Below are 23,904 nucleotides of genomic sequence, written 5' to 3' on the forward strand. Positions count from 1 at the left end.
GACCTCAGGTTCCCTAAGAGGAAAGAACATAAGGAGTCTAAAAACAATAAGGGGAAAAATTTAGTATGCAAAGACTATTTAATCAGGAGAAACAGTCACCACAGATTCCAGGCATAATATCTGCCCAGTTTTATTTTAAAAAATCCTGTTTGTGTCAGAGTAGCCTTCCTGGAAATATCAGCAACAAAAATAAGTTTTCTTAGAAAAAGATATATAAATGGGCTTTATGTATCCCACACTAATAAAGTTCATTCCTATATCCTTCAGAAATGACTCATAAAAATTAATATTATATCTATATTAAACATATTTTGACAGATAGCTCTTCAGATAGTCATGGGGTCTGGTTTAATGTATGTGTTTATATGGTGCTCCAGACTTCTTAAACCTGTGTAAATGATTCTGTGTATAGCCTGTAGTTTATAATCTTTTAATGGGGTAAACAACTGTCCTAGTTTGCTTGAGACTATCCCACTTTATGCCCGTGGCCCATCAGAACTATTAAGACCATCTCAGTAGTCTCCCAGTTTTGACAATACATTGCATGGTTACAGCGTCATAAGAGTTAATTCTGGCTATCTTGGGACTGAGTCTTCCACATAGGAAATGGAAGCTGAATTTAGGGGACAACAGCACTCAACCTAATTACACCTCCATATTACTCTAGAGGATTTTAAATAAGACACTACACAAGATGTTGATAAAATTCTAGGCCATTTCTCAACCTTGGCTGTGCATAAGAATCACTTCTGTAACATTTTAGAAATGCAGATGTTCAGACCCTATCCAGACATTAAATCAGAATATCTGAGACTACAAACAGCTCACTAGACTAGACTGTGGGCCTGCTGTATTCATCTACACATCCCCATGGCTTAGCACAGCACTGGCACTTATTTATTAAGTGCTTAATAAATATTTCTGAAATGAATAAATAAATATTTCTGAAATAAATGAATGGGTCCTTTTGACTAATAACTAAAAGGGAAGCCACATTTTTAATAACAGTGTTTGATGTCAATGTCTCTTAGCTAAGAATTGTTCCTAATATGTATGCACATTTCTTTAATAAATGCTGAGTGTAACAGAATGCAAGGATGAGCTATAGAAATGAAATCATGAAGTCAGTGACAAGATACAGTTTATATCATATTTTCCCTCTTTGCCTAAAACATCAGGGCCTGAATAATTCCTTTTAAATATTTATAAAAGAGGAAGAAAGGGAAACTGCAGCTTCAGGGAACAGCTCTTTAATCATAGCAACTTGTGAATTTCAAGAAGGAAGCTATTTACATTGTTATTAACATGTGGGAAGATAAACTGCCCCCAGAAGATGCCATTTAACTTCTCCTTTACCCAGAGGGGCAGCGTGTGCTTTTACCTCAGCCAGGCTTGTCCTGGCCACCACCTGAGCCCCATTTGCCTTGATCACATTAGACAAATTCAGCTCCTCCTGCCAGAAAGGAGCCAGAGCTGCTCTGTTAGCCCCGAGAGCTAGAGTAAGCCTTGTCCCCAGTAGGAGCACCTGCAAGTCTTTTACAGCATTCACTTGATGCCAGTCCATTTTCTTGGTTGTACTTTGTACTGTAATATATACTCCCAAACTTTAAATTCCAAGAATAGAAATATTCCATTTTTCTTTTGTGTTTATGTACCCTGAGGTGCCCATGCCCAAGGCAGATGCTCATCCCCATCAGAGTATAATCTCACCTTGCCTGTATGTTTAACTCTACAAAGTGCCACAAATTGAAAAGACCACAAGAACACCTTTCATTGGGGCCCATAGGAGGATTCATTCACCTATGAAGAAGAGGAGGGGTTCTGTCCGATTATAGGCACCTTCTTTTCACATCCAAAAGCCTCTCTCCTTGCTCTCACCCCCAAACTCCACAAAATCCAGAAATATGAATTTGGCAGCAATTATTCAGGGTTTTAAATTCCTAGAGATTTTTTAAACTTCAGATTTTTCTTAGTTGCTGAATATTTCTTACATAAGCACTCAAATTTTCTTATGCTTCACTGTTGTGCAACTTTGCATGTTAATATGTCAGACTTTTCATGAGAGTCTGGTATAGGTGCATTTCAACACTCCACATCTCAGTCTCTTAAAATATCAGCTGGGCCTAACTTTGAGATGTCTGTAAACTTGACTAGTCATTAACTTGACTGGTAAATGTTAACTGTTAGAAATCTAATGTGTTCCTTGGTAACAGAAGTAGTCTGTTATTTTCTGTAGAGACTGATCAGAGACTCCTTTCCACAGATGAGTTGTGCCAGTCCTTACGTGGAAGCAAAACACAGCCGGCTCTCTTCCACAGAGACCTCTCAGTCACAGTCCTCCCATGAAGAGTTTCGCCAGGAAGTGACTGGGAGCAGTGCTGTGTCCCCCATTCGCAAGACAGCCAGTCAGCGCCGCTCCTGGCAGGATTTAATCGAGACGCCCCTGACAAGCTCAGGATTACACTATCTTCAGACTCTGCCCCTGGAGGATTCTGTCTTCTCTGACTCCGCGGCCATCTCCCCAGAGCACAGGCGGCAGTCCACCCTTCCAACTCAGAAGTGCCACCTACAGGATCACTATGGGCCGTACCCCTTGGCTGAGAGTGAGAGGATGCAAGTGTTAAATGGAAATGGGGGCAAACCTCGAAGTTTTACTCTGCCTCGAGATAGCGGGTTCAACCACTGCTGTCTGAACGCACCCGTTAGTGCCTGTGACCCGCAGGATGACGTGCAGCCCACAGAGGTGGAGGAAGAGGAGGAGGAGGAGGAGGAGGAGGAGGAAGGGGAGGCAGCAGGGGAAAACATAGGAGACAAAAGTAAGTATGTTGGAGATCCTTAGCCTGTGTACACAGAGTCCTAACCTTTTCAAACTTCTTATTTTAAGAAAATAGAATTTTGTTTCCCTTTTTTCTTAAAATAATAGTCTTGCTGCACAGGACGTTAGGTATCCTTTGCTGTTTTACTTTCAGAAATTGAGTAACATGGGGGGGAGAAAGGTGGATAATGAAGCCTATATCCCAGAACACCCAAAGCTAGAGCAAATGCTTTTCTCCAGTTACCCATTTTCCTTGTAAGGTTAATGATAGTCATTTCTTTTTCTCCTACCTCTTATCCACTTTCTTCTCCCTTGTATATATCATCCCTTTGGTCCACAGTCATTGCCCCCTGAGTTTGGGTTAAGAAACTAAATGCTTCAAGCACGGTGTTAGCAGAACCTTGGTTGAATACGTAAGTGAACACAGAAACACACACATACGCACACATACATATACAACTTCCCTTTTCACTATTAAAAGATTTAAAGGAAAAATTCAAAAGAGTTTTCCAAGAAGAAATTTCAAATAGCATTTCTGTCAACTCCAAATGGCCAAAATTGTTTCTAGAAACCAGTTTGCCAAAAGCATTTATTTATTTTCTTGGTATATATGTTAATTACAAAACTCAATTTATGTGAATCAACTTTGAAGAGAGACAAAGTCAATTAAGTAATCCTCTGACTTTTTGGCATTAAGAATATGTTTACTAATTCTCAAGTTCTTTATCCAACATGCCTTACCAAGCATCTGTTTATAATTAATGTGATACACCAGTCCAGAAACCCAGGCTAGTTTAAGGGAAAGGCTAGAACTCAGTTACCTTACTTAGAAAGAAAATCTAGGTTTGGCTGTAAGTCCTAAATGTAAAAATTCCCTCCCCCCCCCCCAATAAAAAAGTACAGTATTAAAGAAGTAGTATAAAACTGTTTGCATGTCTTTATTCAAAATGAAGTTTGGGCCAGTTAGTGCAGCTGACCCAAGCTAGTGTTGATGAAACCACAGTTTCTGATTTGTTCCCACCAGGGCATTAGACTTCCCTTTTTAAAGGATATAAGCAGACTATAGCCATCCACCCATTTTGTAAGTATACGAGACTTTGATTATGGGATATATTACTGTAAGTTCTTCTTCACAATTGGAAAAACAGTTCAAAGCTCACAGAGGGCCAGCAGGTCAGTATCCTCATGCCCATGTTAAACTTGGCTCATTTAAAATGAGAGTCACTTTGGAGATTATTAGCAAGAAAATACAGTAGAATTCCTTTTATGGTCTTCATTGCCTTATTTAAGGAGAATTATATCTTATACCATGAAAATATGAGTTGCTGGTAATAAAAATCATATGTTAAAGCAGTTTCCATGTGAAGTGTATGTTGGCCATAATCTCCATAAGGAACATTACAAAAGGTATACTGTTGGTGCAGGAAAAGGTAATTACCATCTACTACCTGCCAAGCCCTCCCAACATTCACATTTATCAGAGATTATGGAAGAGACTGGTGAAGAAATATCTAGGAGCCATGTGAGGTCACTGTAGGACTTCTGGCAAGCATGATAATACATTTTTCAGTGTTATGATGATTACCAAAATCAGGATACTGTTTTCTAAAATTTAACTAAAGATGAGTTAGAAACTTCATTTTGACTGTCATCTATGTGCTGCACAACTGCTGTAACTAAGTATGTGAAGTTTGTTCAGTATTCTACAAACATATTGGGGAAAATACTTTAACTCTGCCATTTTAAGATAAATTGTGTTGAAATTTGCCCAGCCCTCTGAAATAGAGAATTCTGTTCAGAAAACATATCATCATGGCCACAGGTAGAAGTCATCGACGATATCTTTTTCGCTTAAGCCAGTTACTTCCCAGTTCCCTCTGGCCATCACAGGAGGGAGTCCTGGAAAGGAGAAGGCGCATCCTAGGGCCTGAAAGGAAAACCCCGGGCCCACAGAGCATCTATAGTTAGATGGCTTTCGAGTTTGTTCTTCTAGTGTCTCTTTGCTGTTTTCTTGATTGAATTTATTTTTACCTTGTACATGCACTACTAAATTGGTGAGGTTTTCCTTCAGGTTCCCAAATGAGTCAAGTGGGCAATTTTTCGGTACTTTCCATCTCTTTCAGTGTCTCTTTTTTTGTGGAATAACTGTGATAAGGCAGAACAGTCTTAGCAAGTGTGTCTATAAATCTAATATTGCACATTTTGTCTTCACAGTTCAATATTTTGGGGCATTTCATGCTATTTCAGTCAGATCTGCTTCACTAAATGTGGCCATGCACTATATTTCAGGGCCCCATTTCTTTCTGGGCATTTTTCCCCAGATCTTTCGCTTGATGTGTCAATGTTCATCAAACCATTCTCAGCAGAGCATGTGTTTCATGGTTGTCTACTAGAAGATGCTTTCTATTTAATAGAATGTCTGTCTGCCTTCCTAATGATGGTTTTTCTGCATTACTGTTTTTAATATTTAGGAGTGTACGATTTGATAAACACTTCACTTGAGAAACACCAGCTTTAAAATCCATGTTTTCAAAAGAATCTTTAAGGTCTAGTTAAGGGGTGTCATGTTCATGGCTGCCCTGGGTTGGCCATTAGGACCTAGTATTCCAGGCTTATTATTCAAATCAAGCTGCTGGGTATTATGTCAACAGAGCAAAAATTATATACACAAAAGAAGCTGTGGCCATCCCACCAGTCTCAGGCTTACGACATGCCTTCCAGCGCAGAGCATTCACTATGCTGCCCACAGGTTGGCAAGCACCTGTGCTTGTTAGAGTCAAGCAGGGATGTATTACTAACTGTCATGCTCAAGGCCAGCATTTGCTTTGACCTACTATAGTGAATTTGCACTTATCCAGCACAGACCTGCAGAGGACATAAGTTTTGTGTCTCTAGCTACACACGTTTTTTCTCAGCTTACCAAGAAATTAAAGCTAGAAAGTATCAGGCAAGTGGGCAGAAGGAGTAATGGAAGAAAATGTGAAAATATAGCCTATCTTCTGCTTTAAGGATGAAGAATTATGTCATCACCCAAACCCCTGTCTTATCGTTTATGTTTACCTTAACTTTATATAATGTGATCTATATTATACAGTGCTTACAAGTTTACAAAGCAATCTAAAAAGCAAAATGTACCTAAATCGGTGATCTAGATGTGTTTTTTTTTTCAATTTCCCTGCTTATGAGGTATAAATGTAGCCTTCTTTAGAGCAGTCTTCAATCTGTGTCTTCTCATGGTTGGACTACTTTTTCTCTTATTTTGAAATTCATGTATTTAACTGAATCATACTATGATTTTTCACAGGCAGAACTCATTTTGGTGTAAAATGGATGGTATTAAAAGTACACACATGAGACCTGTCTTGTTTTCCTTTGACTTAAAAGCCAGCTTACATATTAATTATCCTGACCTACTTCACTGGCATTTGGGAGAAGACAAATAATTTCCTATTATCCCAATTAGCAGTTTCGAAGCTTACTGAGATGTGGGCCTTATAATACCTCAGTTATATTAAATTATAAATTATGTCAGCCTGTGCAACTTCCAAGGAGTATAAATCATTAAAGTGTGGGACAAAATATAAAGATATACTTCATTCTGAAATCAACTGCTGTAACACTAAAATACTGTTTTGGTTAATACAGCTTGAAGTCTACTTGGGATAGATCTCTTTTCTTTGCCATACTAGGCAGTTTAGATGAGGTTTTCAAAAGCTTTATCCTTTAATCCTGCTGACTTCCCTCTTGGCAGTTGTAAGAATACTCTTTACTAGCTATACATTCTTGGTGCCTCCATGTACTCAATGAAGTTATAATGTGCTCTTTTTCATTGTCTTAGAGATAACTTACCAGTATTTTCCCTTAATTTACACATGTATTAGCTTGGTCTTAGGAATGTATAGCAAAACCTACAGCTGTGGGGGATAGGGTTTGTGGGGGTGGAGGTGGAGGGTGGATAAAACCTTGTAGCTACATTGCCCATCAGGTTATCTGGCCAAGATACTTACTGATGCTCTCAAAATGAGATTTGCTGGGGCGCCTGGGTGGCGCAGTCGGTTAAGCGTCTGACTTCAGCCAGGTCACGATCTCGCGGTCCGTGAGTTCGAGCCCCGCGTCAGGCTCTGGGCTGATGGCTCGGAGACTGGAGCCTGTTTCCGATTCTGTGTCTCCCTCTCTCTCTGCCCCTCCCCCGTTCATGCTCTGTCTCTCTCTGTCCCAAAAATAAATAAACATTGAAAAAAAAATTTTTTAAAAAAATGAGATTTGCTGAGAAATGGTTTTTAAAGTTATTTTTTTAAATCTAACCTCCTTTGCATAGCATTGGTAAGTTAAGAGTTGTGCAAAGTATGCAGCTCAGTGGCCTAATATCTTAAATTATCTAGGCAGAGAGGATAGATAATGACTGCCAATATAGTGTAGAAGAATATAGATTAATCCTCTTCAATCATTTTAAGGGTCCTAGAGTAATTTCCTGAAGAGTTTCTAAAAGCTATGAATTTTATTTTTTTAAGAACATTCAGGTACAAAGTATGTGGGCAAGGCGAAAATATTCCTAGAATATGAAGTTGTGTTAAAGGATAAAAAGGAGCATGTTGAAAATAAAGAAAAGTGTTACAGCACTTTTTACTATTTTATTGATTGTCAAGATAAATTATGCACAAAGAATTTAGAAGGGCATAATCATCAATATTATCCTAAATTATAGTTCAGGCCTAAAAGAACAGATGGAAAAGATATATAAGCAATATGAATAAAAAATATGCATTAAAGTCAGAAAAAATAGCAGAGAACCTTAACTTTGTCACTTTTGTGAAGTTTAAGGGCATTATTCTTGGCTGGTTATGTAACAAGTATATATAGAGAACACAAAAAATTCTAGAAAGTAGTAAACAAATGTTCTCTTAATACCATATTTTCTGATTTTGAAGAAATACTATTACAGAGACATAAAACCCTAAAGACTAGATAGAAAGTAGGGTCTAGCTATAATGCTGATACTGATTATAGGTTGGATTTGTAATCATACCTCCCTCAGTTTTGGCTTAGATGATGAGGAAAAATTATTACCTTAACTTACAGGATGTTCAGAGGTGGGGTTGTTCCAGAGTGAATTTTGTGGCTCTGCAGTGTAAGACTGTCACTTAACTTTTCTGTAATGCCAATAGCTCTAAGCATCTCTTCTTATAAGACAGCATCCAGAGAGCCAAAGACCAATATCTAAAGAACCCTATCTGTAGTCCTTTTTCTGTAAGAACAAGGAAAGCCTTTCCTAGATCCTTCCAGCAGACTTAGCTCCATATTTCATTGTCCAAGGTTTCATCATATGCCCAAGTAGCAAGTGAAATGATTATGAATAGTTGAGACTAACCTTGATTTAAGATCATAAAGAAAAAACTGTACCAAACTGCTTATCGTTACTATCCACATGAGCCTGTCCACTATTATGTATGTTATATCCTCAAATATATTTGTTCAAGCAGTGTGGCACTCTTTTAATATATATATATATATATATATATATATATATATATATATATATGCAAACATATACCCCATATCACATCACATCATTTAAGTCTTGGCACTAACGAAATGTTAGATCTATAAAAGGGGATAAATACTATGTAACCCTTGCGGTGCCTGGGTGACTCAGTAGGTTAAGCATCTCTTTTTTTTAATTTTTTAATGTTTATTTATTTTTGAGAGAAAGAGATCATGAGCAGGTGAGAGGCAGAGAGAGAGGGAAACACAGAATCCGAAACAGGCTCCAGGCTCTGAGCTGTCAGCACAGAGCCCGACGCTGGGCTCAAACTCACAAACTGTGAGATCATGACCCAAACCGAAGTCACACGCTTAACTGACTGAACCACCCAGGTGCCCTGTAAGTGTCTGACTCCTGATTTCAGCTCAGGTCATGATCTCTCAGTTCATGAGATCAAGCCCCTGCATTGGGCTCTGTGCTGACAGTGAAGAACCTCCCTGGGATTCTTCTCTTCCTCTCTCTCTGCCCCTCTTCCACTCATGTTCACTCTCTCATGCTCTCTTGCTCTCTCTCTCTCTCTCTCAAAATAAATAAACATTAAAAAAATAATAAAATAAATATTATGTAGCCCTGAAAATATAGCAAGTTAGATATAATAATTATTGACATTTGAAATGAATAAGCATATTTTCCTCTAAACACTAAGTGATCGGAACTTAGAATATATTCTCTGGAGATATTCCTCCTCAGTTTAAATCCTTGCTTTGTGACTCTACCACTTGCAAGTGACATGATTTTTTTTTTGCTTCTTTTCTTTTTTTTTAATATGAAATTTTTTGTCAAATTGGTTTCCATACAACACCCAGTGCTCATCCCAACAGGTGCCCTTCTCAATGCCCATCACCCACTTTCCCCTCCCCCCCAACCCCCATCAACCCTCAGTTTGTACTCACTATTTAAGAGTCCCTTATGGTTTGCCTCGTTCCCTTTCTGTAACTTTTTTTCCCCTTCCCCTTCCCCCTGGTCTTCTGTTGAGTTTCTCAGGATCCACATATGAGTGAAAACATATGGTATCTGTCTTTCTCTGCCTGACTTATTTCACTTAGCATAACACTCTCCAGTTCCATCCACGTTGCTACAAATGGCCAGATTTCATTCTTTCTCATTGCCAAGCAGTATTCCATTGGCAAGCGGTATGATTGATGAAGCTATTTAACACCTCTGGTCCTCAATGTCTTCATTGTTACATCAGGTGATAGCAGTACTTGAAGTTAGGTAAGAGTCAAATGAGGTAATACCAGAAAGCACTTAGTTTCCATATCTGACACACTGTAGGTCTTCCAATAAATTTTTTATAACTATATAATTTATGTAGGTTTTATGCATATTTGGATTTGGGCAGTGAGAGCAATTATAATACTTAAATAGTGAATTAATCCTGGCAAACCTCAATAAATAACATTTACCTGACTACATGCCCTAACTTTGTTCAGTTCTAGCTATTGAGTTGAATCATATGAATTGCTGTTTTTATAGGTCAAAATGATGAAATAGCAGCAATTTTGTACATTTCAACATAATATATTAACTGTATCCTAGGAGCTAAAACAGAAATGTCCCTCACTTTACATTCTTATCACTCACTCACTACTCCTTTCATTTTTGACTTTGGACATTTGAGAATTCCAAATAGCAACAGCCTTCTATATGTTTACTGAAATATGTATTTATACACCTTGCCAATAAGGTCTCATTTCAAATATTTTCCCCTCAGAGTCCTCCCCTGACAACCCAGTCTGACCCAGATGCCGCTTCACTACCATAGCCACCACCATTCTTTCTCTGCTATGTTACCCCATTTTATATTCTTCACAGCTTTATCACTATGAGTACAATACCAAATATTGTTCACTGATTTATTTTCCATCTCTGCCTAGCAGAATATAAGTTTGTGAAGAGCAGGGATTTTATTCCTGTTTTGTACACCCAGTGCCTAAAATGATATATGGCCATGGTAGGCTAGACACTATTGGATGAGTGAATAAATAAGTGAATGAATAAATAATAGCTAACCCCTTTTGTCACCAATGCCTTTCCATTTTAGTATATAATGGTTAAAGCTAAAGTTAATGTTCTATCCATCATGTGACTTAAGACATGAATAAAACCATTGTAAAATTTATTTGGGTATTTTATAGAGAAGGACAAGACTGCATATTCAGAATACTGTCTTCATGCTGGACATCACAAAGCTGGGATGCAAATAACTGTAATTACTGCTTTTTTTAGTATGGCTCATTTATAGTCACCTTCTCTCCTACTGAAACCATACTCTTCCTGATTTAGTTGCATTTCAAAGACGAAAGCCATGGGAAAATGACATGAGAGATAACCAGTTCATTGATGGAAACCAGATCTTCCAGCACCCCTAGGCAATTGTTTTTCCTACCAAAATCTGCTGTCTGTGGAAAGAAGGTCTGGCCCCCTTGGTAGATGAAGCCGCCTAGCTTCATCCTGATTCATTTGTAAAATGTGTTGAAATTGCAACTTGTACTTGAATGAATAACCAATAGCCCTGAATTGGCCAGGAAAATAAACTCAGGAATGTTAATAAGCAATGAAGCCAGATTTAAATGGCAAAAGAATGAATTCTAGATGCTACAGAGTCACACCAGTAGAAGATATGGCCAGATAAGAGTTGAAGTTCACATAAAAGGATGACGAGCCCTCACCAGTATAGTTAGGACAAGTTATGATGTACACTTTGTTTTACCAAGAAACTTGATTAGGTTCAGCCACTGTTTTACTTGCTAATATTTTCACATATCAGAAAAGCAAACCACGTTTCTTCAGGTCATTATTAGCATATTGTCAGTTTCTCAGTGGAATAATTTTCTATTTTATTTCATGAGAACCTGTCCTAAGTTCAGTCTCCTTTTACCTTGCCAGAGAAAGCTGAAGATCATCAATGCTTCCCCTTTTTCCTCTCTACATATGAAATCTACCTCATATGGTCACCAACTACTAGAAGATGGTAGATTAATACATAACAGGATTGTTCCATAAAACATAGCTTGGAAGTTTTTAAATTTCCCCATGTTTTTCTTTTATTGTTTTAATTGAAAACTAATAACTTTCTTATTGCTAAATAAATAAAACAATGGTGAAAGCAAAAAGCTACCCTCTCTCCTTATTCTACAGAATTTCTGTTCAAAGTTAAGGTTTTAAAAATTAATTCTCATATGACTTTGTTTTCTTCATGTATCTTTTTCCTGTCACTCAGTGTGAGTATGGAGGTAAGGTATGGTTTAGTTGGTTTTCAGTTAGTTTTTCCTCAGAAATTTTTTTGATATGATCATAGTTTATAATATAAGCAACAGTCTTGTGAGATAACTTACCACCTGAGAACCCAGCCCCAACCCCAGCATATATCACCCTAGAAAATGCAGCAATTACCTGTTGACCTTTTCAAAAACAATAGGAGAAGTGTGAGAAGCAAGAAATGATAGTGCCTGTTCATGCACAATTACACCCCCTTATACACACCCGCACACTCACTGATCAGAAGCTCCTTGCCTACCTGCCTCATGTCTTGGTGCCATGTGACTTTTGCCCACCCTTCTTTATGAAGGTCTTCCAATAATGTCATCTTATCCCAAAGCTCTGTGCTGAAAACAGCTAAGCGAGAGACAGCTAGCTAAAAATCGTAGCAAGTCTAGCCTCTAAGAGCTAGAATGTAGAACTCAGAGATTGGCTTCACAACCACTGTGTCTGATGATCAGAGTTTACCTGTAGCTTTTGGCTTTAAGTTATAAAACGTTAACCCTTCTATTAAACTATCTTCCTTATTTTTTCCAGTGTTCTCATTAGCTGCATTCTTCTGGTGTTTCTTATGTTAGGACATAGGCACATGTTAGTTGGGCTTTAATAGCTCAATCTATTTTATTCTAAAACTTTTCCTTTAATGGAAGAATACTCTTAATGTGTCATTCATAAGAAAACAGTGCTTATTACTATGTATTTTAAGTGCAAAAGTGACACCTTGTCATAAAAAAGTATTTTAATATTTAAAACTCATACTTGTGGACTCCTAGAAGGTTCTTACCTCAGGAATGTAATATGACAATTTTATATGCATGTGTTTCTATTACAAGCACAAAGTATGCCAATAAAATGAACCTTCTGAGTTATTTCACAGAATTTCTGAGAAATTGCAGAATACTTGAAAGTAAGGATGACAGTTATTAAACTCGTGGATTAAGTTCAGAGCTACAAATCCTTTAACTTTCTTAGTCATGGATTCTCTAACATTTCAATATCTATATGTAGCTTACTAAAATGTAAACTAAACCTTTATACTGTACATTTGGTTTGCTGTATCAATGTATAGTCTAATTAGTTCTCAGCATGTATTCATTTATTCATATTCATATATTTGACAGACATTTTTTATTGTTTATTTACTATATACCAGGTACTATGTTAAGAGTCTTTCTTCTATAGCTCTTCCATAAGTCTACTTACAACAAAAATTTATAAATTCTCTTAAAGAAATAAGAAAGATATTCCTTTATGATAACATGGAATAGAACAAAGAATTTAAAGTATGCAGCATCATTGTTATCTTGTACCAGTCATTTTCCCAAGTAACCAATTAATAATATTATAAAAATGATTCTTTAAGAGATGGCACATCATATTCTGTGTTCATTTTAAGGTACTTATCACTTATGCAAAAGTGATAAAACTGGTTAGAATAGATAAAACAGATCACTTTTAGAGCTATTTCTGCTTTGGCTCATTCCTTGAACATTATGGTTGGGGGAAAATGTATTCTGGTTACTCAGCTACTAATAATCAATTTGTACTATCATCAAAGCAATATTAATCTATGGTCAGTATTATACTATACTGGCCCTAATACTATACTGGCATAGTATTATACTGATCATAGATTAATATGTCTTTGATAATTGATAAGATCCTTCCTAATTTTACAGCAAACTAACATGGAGTTTAATTTTCGGAAAAATCTAATATTAGCAGAGTGCCTAATACAGAAAATTATGTTGTACTTCTATTGTCTGTTTTAGGGAAATATCAACCTTAGCTTTTTAAACAGTTTTTCACTTAATTCCACATTTATAATCCCTAATCTTCCGTGATGTTGAATCTGATATTTTTATTGTGCTGTTTTCTTGTTTGGTAAATCATTCATAGAATATATTGACTTAATGCCTAAGATCTATTCAATGACCTCCAAACTTTCTCACCCATGAGTTTAATGGCTTCTTTAGCTATATTTTTTTCCTTAAATTATTGTTGTGGTTGTTCTTGGCCTAATTTAGAGTCTATTCTAACATTATAAAATGGGTATTTTAAAGCAGTCATTCACTTCAGGATTCTCAGTGACAGAAAATAGCCCACAACTTGGTATCCCTGAACTTAAACTTCATATCTTTTTCCTTGAGCATCTCTGCTGTTTTTTCCTTGTTTTTTAACAATGCCAACACACAGGGGTTTTTTCATGCCTTTTCTAAAAAGAACAGGGAGGAGAGCAACTTGGAATCAGTGGGGCTTTAGTACAACCCTCTGTCAACTCTGACAGTAAGTCCCACCCCTCACTTTGTACTCTATTGTCTTCTTACACCACATGGAGTTGCTGGGAGCCATCTCTTGATTTAGCATCCTGGGTTCTAAGACTCTTTTATTAACCTAATTAGAAGGATTTTTGCCCCAGCACTGGAGGTAGGAAAGATGTTTACCATTCCAAAAATAATTCTATACAAATACTAAATATATTTGCTGAATAATTAAGTGAAAAGTTAGGCTTTACTTTGAATGCTTCTTTAAATGTGTAACACCTTTTCTGGATTGTTGTTGTTGTTTTCTTTTTTTTATTTTTGGTATATACTACAGCGAACAGTATCTCTCTGGTTAATACTGTAGAACCCATTTTAAATGCTTTATATTAAGGTAAATAATTCATTTAATGGAGGTTTTTTTTTTTTACTGGCATAGGCATATAATATGTGCCATGCTGTATGTAAATATGCATAATAATTAGCCATCTCACCCTAGAACTTAGAGTTTTAAATATTCATTTTCCCACCCAATAGAGAAATACTCTTTATACACTTGAAAAATTATTATTGAGACTCTGCTTGCATATTTTAGGCACTCAGAGCCTACTGTCCCCAGGCAGGGCAATTCATGTTGAACAGTTCTAGTTAAAAATTCTCCCTTGTACTGACACAAAAGCTGACTTCCTGTAAGTTTTCCACTCTTGGACCTTGACATTGCAATTTAGAAAACTACACAAGTATTTGAATGGCTGATATGTGGAAGAGGGCTAAGATAGTCTTTGAAGTTTCAGAGGACATAATAGGTGGAAGCTACAGGCGGGGGGGGGGGGCGCTTTTTGACTGATATGAGGTGGAAATTTTCCAATGGTTGCATTTGCCCATGAATGGAATATCTCTTCTAGTCAGTTTAGTGGGTTCCCCATTACTCATTGCTTAAGAGGAGGCTGAGTAACCAGCTACCAGTCAGGGCTTCCCAAGCTAGTTGGACACTTGAACCTGATGGCTTCTTCCATCTCTAAAGTTTTATGGTTCTCTTCAACATACTGGCCTTGCTTTTACTCTCACTCTAGTGCTGTGTACATTGTACATGTCCAAAACTATACAGTGGAATTTTGTTATCTAGCATAGTTTGTGTGTCTCATCTCTGAACTGAATGCACATAATCACCTTAACTTTCTGACACGAGTTCTAGATAACTCACTATTCTGGTTACCTTCAACTGTATACCTTGTTTCCTTTTAGTGTCCCCTTGCCAAGTGTATGGGAACTAGTACAATACTTTATTCAAAAAGATATCATACAAAATTTCATCATATGCAAGGCATGCTGCTCTTGGCTTTCCTCTTATCTCCCAAAATAGAGATACCGTCCAGAAAGAAAAAGCCAGCTTAAAATGCTTCATTTTTATTGAATCCATGTTGGTCCTTCTGTTGAAATTAAAAAATGAAACTCCTCCCAATAATACTCTATTCTAGAACTTTTCTATGTGTCTATAACAGATTTATCATTTTGTTCTCTTAGAACCCATGCGGAGTATTGTTTGTTTGGATAAGAGACCTCTCTTCAAGCCATAAGTCTTGAGGGATTCTGACAGTGACCCTAAGATAATTTCCAGAAAGTTTGTTCAGTTCCTAAAATCATTCTGCTCATTCAAAGAGACCACAAGGTGGGTCTTAGTCATCCCTTATGTCAAGAAACACTTCTTTTTAAATTTCCCAGTTTGAAGACTTACTCCATACAGGAAAAACCTAAAATATTTTTGAAGCTGTATGTTTCTACTTTCTTATGTTATTTTTTTTTAAAGAAGCTCTGTCTTCAGGTTTTTCATAAGCCTCAACAGAACATTTGCCTTCCTGACACTCTTTTTATAAGGAATTAGATTATTTTCTGTTTGTTCATTTCTAGTAGCCTCTTCTTCCATCTTTTATAGAAATCCTCCTTCAACTAAAGCTTAGAAAAATCTCCTTGTAACTATCTTGACTTCAGCTGCATCTCCTTTCCCTGTCTTATAGGGACAATTTACATTTGTAGTACTGGAATTTAATTTTTTTAAACTACTGACCATCAAAACCTAGTATTTGTCTGAAGTTTTAAAATAGTATTTCTTATCATCTAGGATTCATATTTGAATGTGTGTTTTCTCTCTTCACCACTAGAAAAACAAAAAGAAAACCCAAACTGATAGGGCTTTTTCTAGTCCCCTTCACATCTAGAGTGATGCTTACTTCTTCCCTGTGGTTCAGTGTTAGATCCCAAATAGATTTTACTAGTGTCTTTATATTTTTGATTCATGAAATTATCAGAATTTTAATGCATGCAGCAATTACTTACATTTATTAATCTCATTTTTAATACAGTACTCTTGTACTTAGTATATTGGTGACAAGCAAAAAAATATTAGAGCTTAAATTATATCATTTTTTATTTTGTCATCTTTGGAAGGTTTCATAGATACTGATCCACCAGTTTTTATTCTGCAAATAAAGGGGAAAGTGGATATAAAAATCAGGTGTCTTAATTGTGACATTTTGCAAGATTTTTAATCCTTTTTTCTTACATCCCTCAATCAGTACCAGAATGTGTCAAGATAGAGTGTTAAAATCATACAGACCCTGGCTGTCTACAAAAGTCAGTAGGAATAAGGAAAGAAGAATGGAGATTTCTACTAACTTATTATTTTAGATCAGTGTCCTGTCCCTGGTGAGCCATAGTTCTTGGTCAATTGCATTCACTGTTTCCTAAGAATTACCATTTCTATGCATAACCCAACTCACATCCATTATGAGTTATAGCCTCAAATTAAAGAAGCAAGTTGCATTCACACCTCTTCATCTTAAGCCCTTTTTATAAAATAATAATGGTGGTAAAAATCTATACTATCAGTTTCTGCTCTAAAAAGCCTATGGGGTAAAATTTGAATATTTTTGTTTATTAGGTTACTTGCTATAATGTATCCAGTGCTAGATATTTGCTGCCTATATATAAAGGATAAGGCTATTTCTTGAAGGTGATCTCTTTTATTACAGTTTTTAGGGAATACATGGTAAGATTTTATAACATATGATTTAATGAAAAGTAATGTTGAGTTCCACTGTCCATGTTCCTTGAGCTTTTCAGAAAAGCCAGTGATATACCTCTCCCAAATGAATAATTAATGTAGCTCATGATAAAAATAAAAATAAGCAAACAAACTAGATTTGGCCCTTCAAAAACTGCATGCCTATAGTTCATTGAGCATGCGTGTATTAAACAAGGTTTATAGCCTGTACCTCATTGTCATGGAACCAAGACTAAACAAATGCTGATTAAAACTATTCGGGGGATTTATGGCTTACAAAATACTGTATACTGTTGGAGGAAGAAAGACATGGGTGTCCAAAAATTGATTTCTGATCAACTATAACGAGGAGAATGAAAAAGAGAATGGAATAACTATTCTTTTATAATTCCAGCCAAAATTTAGTAATTCCACCTATTCATTTGAGCTGTGAGTTTATAAATCACTTTCAGGTTTTTAGAGTTTTTTTAAAGAAAGTTTTATTTCTCAAAGGTTTAATTATTTTGAGAGAGAGAGAGAAAGTGAATGCAAGCAGGGGAGGGGCAGAGAGACAAGGAGACAGAGTATCCAAAGCAGGCTTTGTGCAGACAGCAGAGAGCCCGATGCAGGGCTTGAACTCAGGAGCCATTAGATCATGACCTGAACTGAAGTCGGTCGCTTAACCAACCGAGCCACCCGGCACCCCAGGTTTTTAGAGTTTAATAAATACACTCCAGCAGTGATAATGAGACAGGCAAATAACATGAGTGACGCACTATTTAAACATCAGTAATATTTCCGCTGGTGACATCATATCACAGTCTTCAACTTGTGAAATGTGTGAGGAAGTTCTACGCATTACTGATATTCAGAAATATCTTTTTAGTATACTGAGATGATTAACACCAAACCAGGAGCTTTAAGCCAGTTACACTATTTTTACAAAATGCAAAGCTCTTCTATTTTACTCTGTGTCTTAAGTTTAAAAAAGAAAAAGAAAAAAAAAGAAGGAAAAAAGACAATGCAGTTTGTTTTACAGTCAGTCATCAAAAACCTAATAAAGAGGGCTTGGTTAATATCCCAAAGGTGAATCATAAAAGCAGTCATAAACCAGATGTTTTTAACACATCATATATCTGACCAATGAGTAAAAACTCAAGAACACTTTATTATATTTGCAGTTGACTTTCACAGAGTTAAAATGATGAGTATTGTGCCTATAAAGTTATAATTCTTAAGGATAAAGAATGGGAGCAATCTGGAAAAGGATTCATATCAGAAAAGGAATAGGTTGCCCTTGAGTTTGCAATCGTGACTTGTTCCATTGGTTTCCAACTTAAGTACAATTATGATGTATTAATTTATTTGCCTAACCAAGCTTTTATTCTATCCATTGCTCAATTTCTAAAGTCAGAGGTTGTTTGTATCTAACATGCTTGGATATTACCCCCAATAGCTCATAATTCAGGTAGTTATTGCCCAATTAAATGAAAGTGTGAATGATATAAGCCATTAGGTTTGTGAAACTATGTTATAATTATCTCTAATAAGTGACTGAATCTTTAGAAAAGCCTCTTGAGTGATCCAGTGATATAAGAAATCAGATATTTTTAGTGATTGGAGAATGCTTATTTAGAATTAAGATGATCTCAATCCAGCTTTCAAAGATTATTAAAATAAAAGTATGTTATATTCTAAAAGTTAAAAAGGAATGAACAAATGGGTAAATCACTCAAATCTTTGGGTAAATTTTGGCTACTCTTTTTCTGTTAAATTCTCAATATTTTATGGAAATACTGAGATGAATAGATGTATAATATGGCATTTTAAAATAGTAACTAATGGTTATGTCATAATTGTGTCTATTGTACCTGATCCATGTGGTACCGAAACCTAGTCATTCAAAAAATCTTCTTAAGGAGTAAATTTTAGACATGGCAATAAACCCTTATCAGGCAGTTTGGCTGCAAGCCCTTGTAATATCTCTTTAGTGTAGCAAAGTGATAAGACTTTTTTTGGCAGTAGTTCCTTCTATTCAGCCTCTGTCAACAGAGGACCTTTAGAGAGTGTAGTGGTAGCTATATTTATAATTAAAAATTCATCCTCAGTGAGATTCTGACTCACCTCATCTACTTCTAGTATGAATGACATGTGAATAACTTGACAATCTAGGTCATTCAAAGAAAACACCCTTTGGCAGTGGTTAGACTATCACTTCATATAAGGTCTAGATCATTCTTTCTTGACATAACAGTCCCATAAATAGCAGTCTTTAACCTCAGTGACCTATCTTCCTAAGGTTCTCTCCTCTGCCACATAGTTCACATCAAAGACTTGATGTAGATCTTCTTACTAGAATTGAAAATCTAGTGAGGTAAAGCTTCTTACCAAGTTGTTCAATACAGCTCTTTATTTAGTGTTCAGCTTACATTTCATATTCTTAGACACTAAATTAAAATGTATTTTAATTATTTAATTAAATTCAAGTGATGTTTATGGAGCAGCCACAATGTTTTGAGTACCCACTCTGCTAAGTGCTGGAAAAACAAAGATTTTTTTGAAATCACATAAACAATGTTTGTCATCTAATGGGAGAGAAAAACATCCAGATGTAACAGTATAGCATATTAAGTGTTTTCAAAGATAAACATGTTAAGTTCCACAAAAGCTCTTAAGAAGTCTTTATTATTTCTATCTTGTGAAATCAGACAAAGCTTCAAGGAGGATATAACATCTAAGCTGGATCAGTAAAATTTAACCAAGAGGGAAAAAAAGGGAGGGGTGCATTCTATGTGGTAAAAAAAAAAAAAGACACAAAACATCAACAAGGGCAGAAATGGAAAAAAAGAATAATTTATTTTTTTGAATTCATTTATTTTGAGAGAGATAGCATAAGCGGGGGAAGGCACACAGAGAGGGAGAGGGGGAAAAAAGTAATTTAGAGAATATGTTTCTCAAAAAAACATGATGGAGAGCCTGTGGAGATCTCCTTAGGAAGATGACAAAATCAGATACCAGTTTCAGCAAGGTCACTCTGATGGCAGTGTGGAAGATGTATTGATGTGAGAGAATGCAAGTGATAGGGAGACCAGTTAGAAAATTATTTCATCAGTCTAGATGAGAGAGACAAATGTGGAGGCAAAAAGGTATCTGCTACTGGAAGATCAACAGGTAGACAGTAAGGTTTGAAGAGTCTAATGGAAGTTTGGAGCACCTCCAATGGGGAATTGGAAATTGAGCTAACCAACCACTAACAACTGGTCTGCCAAGTAGTCCTGAATGACCAAAAGTCAGAAATCAAATTTAGAATGGTGCCAGTCAGCTTGGATATACTGTTTTCTCTAGCATTGTTTAGTGGCCAGGCAGGAATAAGAAAGAAGATGGTTGATTTCTGGAAAGTGTATGTATAGTACATTTTCAAGAGGATGAGGAAATTGAAGGGTCTAGTCAGAGCGGTCCAGATTGGATAAGGAAGTGAATTCAGGAGAGGGCTGTGTTCTTGAGATCAAAGATTAGACATAATAGAAAAGATAGAAGGAGAGGAAACTGGAATCAAGAAAAACTGTAATACTTCAGAGGTGACGTGATTCACCATGATGACAAGTTGAAATGTGTAGTGTTTTAGGATTTTACAGCAAGAACCAACAAAGAGGGCACTTATTTCAAAACAGTCTTCAATATCTCACTTTTATGTTTGCATCTTGAAGAAAAAAATACTTAGAATACTTTGCCACATTAGTATCTAAAGTAAGCTATCTAATTGCAAGAGGAAAATACCCATTGATATAGGAAATAAATCCCATTTATATTATTATGATTCATTATGTATTTCAGTTTGTTAAGTGAAATATATTCGATGAACATAACTTCTATTATAAGGAAGTGAAAATTGAAGATGTTTTAACTTGCTACCTCAGCTCTAAAGTAAGTCTTGAATTAACCTGCTTCATTCAGGTTTACAGCATCATTAACTGATCAGTCTTTGAATAAAATAATTTTAAAGATGATATCAGGGGCATTCTGAATGGAATGACTGATTACATGTATTTGCCCTCTACTTTCAATGGTGTCTCAGGAAAACTCTTTTTTCCTTCGTGTGAACTATACTTGTCTGTTGAATGAAAGACATTTTAGGGATTTATCTTTTCTATAAAGGTATGCTACATAGTCTGGACTTGAAATGCAATCTGCAAAGCTAGGCTTGCTCATAAATCTGAATCTTTCATTATTTTCCCATGTAGAGAGAGAATATATCTTTCCACATGGAAGAAACACTAAAATACAATTGCCTTCCCTGAGGTAAAGCCAATACATCTATAGTGTGGTGCATTTTGTTTAAATCTCCTATGTTTAGTGAACAGTAATCTATCCAAATAATAGCTGATTTAAATGAGAGCTAACTAGTAACTGATTTCCTTATATAATATAGCTCGTTTAATCCTCACAACAACCCTAAGAAGTAAATATTGTCACTGTCCTCATCTTCTAGATGAAACAGTTTAAAGAACATGATCCAGGACTCCCAGCTAGTTAATAGCAGATCTGAGATTCAGACTAAGACATCCTGACAGCAGAGTGAATGCTCTCAACCACTTATTGCCTCCTCAGATTTATCACTTTAATTCAGGTTAAAACTTAGCAAAATGTGTCATGTTTGATCTATATAAAAGAAACTAAAATTTTTACATTTTATTACAGCAGGTCAAAATCATTATTAATATGCTCTATCAAGTAAGGCAAAACCTGTGTACCACTTTACCTTTTATTACTAAAAATTGTAATTAGTGTACTTTCTATTTTTAACTTATGAGTATCCCAAAATCATGTACCATGACATATGTAATCAGTGAAACAACTTGAGTCCACCACTTGAGTCAAAATTCTTTTTTCATATATTCAAGTTTGACAGGATTCCTTTTACAGCTAATTTGTGCCAAGTTAATATTAGGATATTAGAAAAAAATTGCTACTTGTGAAGAATTAAGTCTTGAGACCAATTTGAAAAGTATTTCATACGGTAGCCAAAGTTTTTATTGCAGTTTTTCCTTCCAGGTTCCTCTTTATCCATCTTCCTTGAAACAATCCAAATATTTCTGCCTTTTTTTAAATCAGCTCATGGATCTTTTTATTTATTTTTGAATCTTTTGGTGGAAGTAGGGAGTGGAAGGAAAGCCACAGATTCGGGGGTACAGTCAGGAGATGCCACTGATTTTCCTAGTTCCTCTTCACAGATGCCAAGTCTGAGGATTTGTGGGTTACTTGGTCTTCTCTCATGATAAAACATTACTTCCTATTCACTTACGAATCCAGAAAGTCAGTCAAGGAACTATTAACACATGCAATATTCACACTTACGTATGTTTCCAACTTCTAATTTCTCACTTTTCCTATACAGTAAGTAGTATCAAATTACCAAATTACCAAATTTGGAAATTACCAAAGTGAACTCTAGTGAAAATCTCACAATTTCTGCATTTTCTTTTACAATATTGTATGTAGAAGCACTTTACAAAGTGAAAAGCAAACCAGAAATGTGTTAGTATCACAGTCCTTGTTATTACTAAGCTAACAAGCTAAATTGATTTGCCTTCAGAATGTTTACACTAAACTGAAGAAGAGTAAAAGTTGTTCAGGGATATTTCTTAGAATTTTTTAAAAAGGAGTTCTAATTAGATTATATGACTTTTTTAAAAACAACAAGGTCTCTATCAAACTCCTAGATGCTATTTAAGAAAACCAAATTCAGAAACTAATGAATAAATTACTACTTGAGAACTGGCTTTTGATTTGACATTTCAGTAGTAACTGATGTGGGTATCTGTAACCCACCTTCCTTAGAAGATTGCCATGGCAACTCCTGAGGTACAGTACCAGTACACTGAAGCTTCAGGCTTTGTCAGTGCTAAATACAGAAGCTGCATTTGATTTCAGCTTGTCTGTTTCTATGGGGAGCAATGTACCACAGTTCTTTACACTTCCCAGGTTTACTTTTTCATTACCATGGAGACCAGATCTGCCCACACAACTAAGATCTGAAACCATTCCTAGTATGGCTAAAACTAAGGCCTTGGAAACCAAGGCCTTCTACAATTAAAGTGCATTGTTTTGTTGAAGAAGAGTTCCTGCTTCTGCCTTTGAAGTATATTGATTTTCCACAAAGAGAAAACAGGCCTTCTAGTCCTGTGCTGAAGATTTACAATAAAGAGAAAGAAAATGTCATCATGACACTTTCCTTGGTCAAGTTCTGGTTTTGTGTTTATTTATGGTGTATATTCTGCATAGTCAATTACTAGAGAGTAATGTTTCATTTCAAATTATGTGACAGTTTTACCTAATAGACACACTTAATGTATACTTTTATGGTCGTCTTAAAATGCTGCTTTTAATTTGAGTGTGGGATTGTGCAAATTTGTTTCTAAATCCAGTGTTGGTGTCTTTTAAATTAGTTTTTCACTTGCTCACAATAAAATATGTGTGAGAAGTCATTCTAGAAATTTGATCATAACTATACATGGATTTAACAAGAAAGGATTGGTGTCATTTATCACTATAAATCCAGTATAACACAGCCAGATAGAGCTGGTGAATTATTTCTGGCATATCATATACACCAGTACAACTGTATTGTAATGTATCCTTTTTTTCAATTTTTCAATTTTGTCTTATTGTGGTAGTAATGTGGTCCTGTGTGTGTGTGTGTGTGTGTGTGTGTGTGTGTGTTATATACACACCAGTATCACAAAAAGGGCCAAAGTTCTACAGAGTTTTTTGATAATCATATTTGTTAAGGAGATACTAATTACACCATAGCTGCTCCATGCCCTCCACCCAGTGGCACCAGTCAAAAGAGATGGTAAAGGAATCTTAAGTGGAACTTGAGAATCCCAAATTCACCCCTTGATTTGCACATCCTTACAAATTCTTATCCTTTGTTTGATTTTTTTTTTTTTTTACCCTAGAGAAGGTAGCATGGTCCTTGTTTTCA

The 23,904-nt window shown here is 35.9% G+C and overlaps 1 protein-coding gene across 6 annotated transcripts in view; it reads left to right on the forward strand.

Annotated features, from left to right (window-relative positions):
• The window catches only part of CNKSR2 (connector enhancer of kinase suppressor of Ras 2), a 294,573-nt gene that overhangs the window by 247,803 nt on the left and 22,866 nt on the right, over positions 1-23,904 (forward strand). For all 6 annotated transcript variants that reach the window (XM_011291630.4, XM_045051167.1, XM_045051168.1 and 3 more), the window contains one exon: positions 2,264-2,816. In XM_011291630.4, coding sequence (XP_011289932.1) covers positions 2,264-2,816 — 553 coding nt within the window. The remainder of the gene's footprint in view (positions 1-2,263; positions 2,817-23,904) is intronic.

This window comes from Felis catus, chromosome X, assembly GCF_018350175.1.
Source record: "Felis catus isolate Fca126 chromosome X, F.catus_Fca126_mat1.0, whole genome shotgun sequence".
NCBI lineage: Eukaryota > Metazoa > Chordata > Mammalia > Carnivora > Felidae > Felis > Felis catus.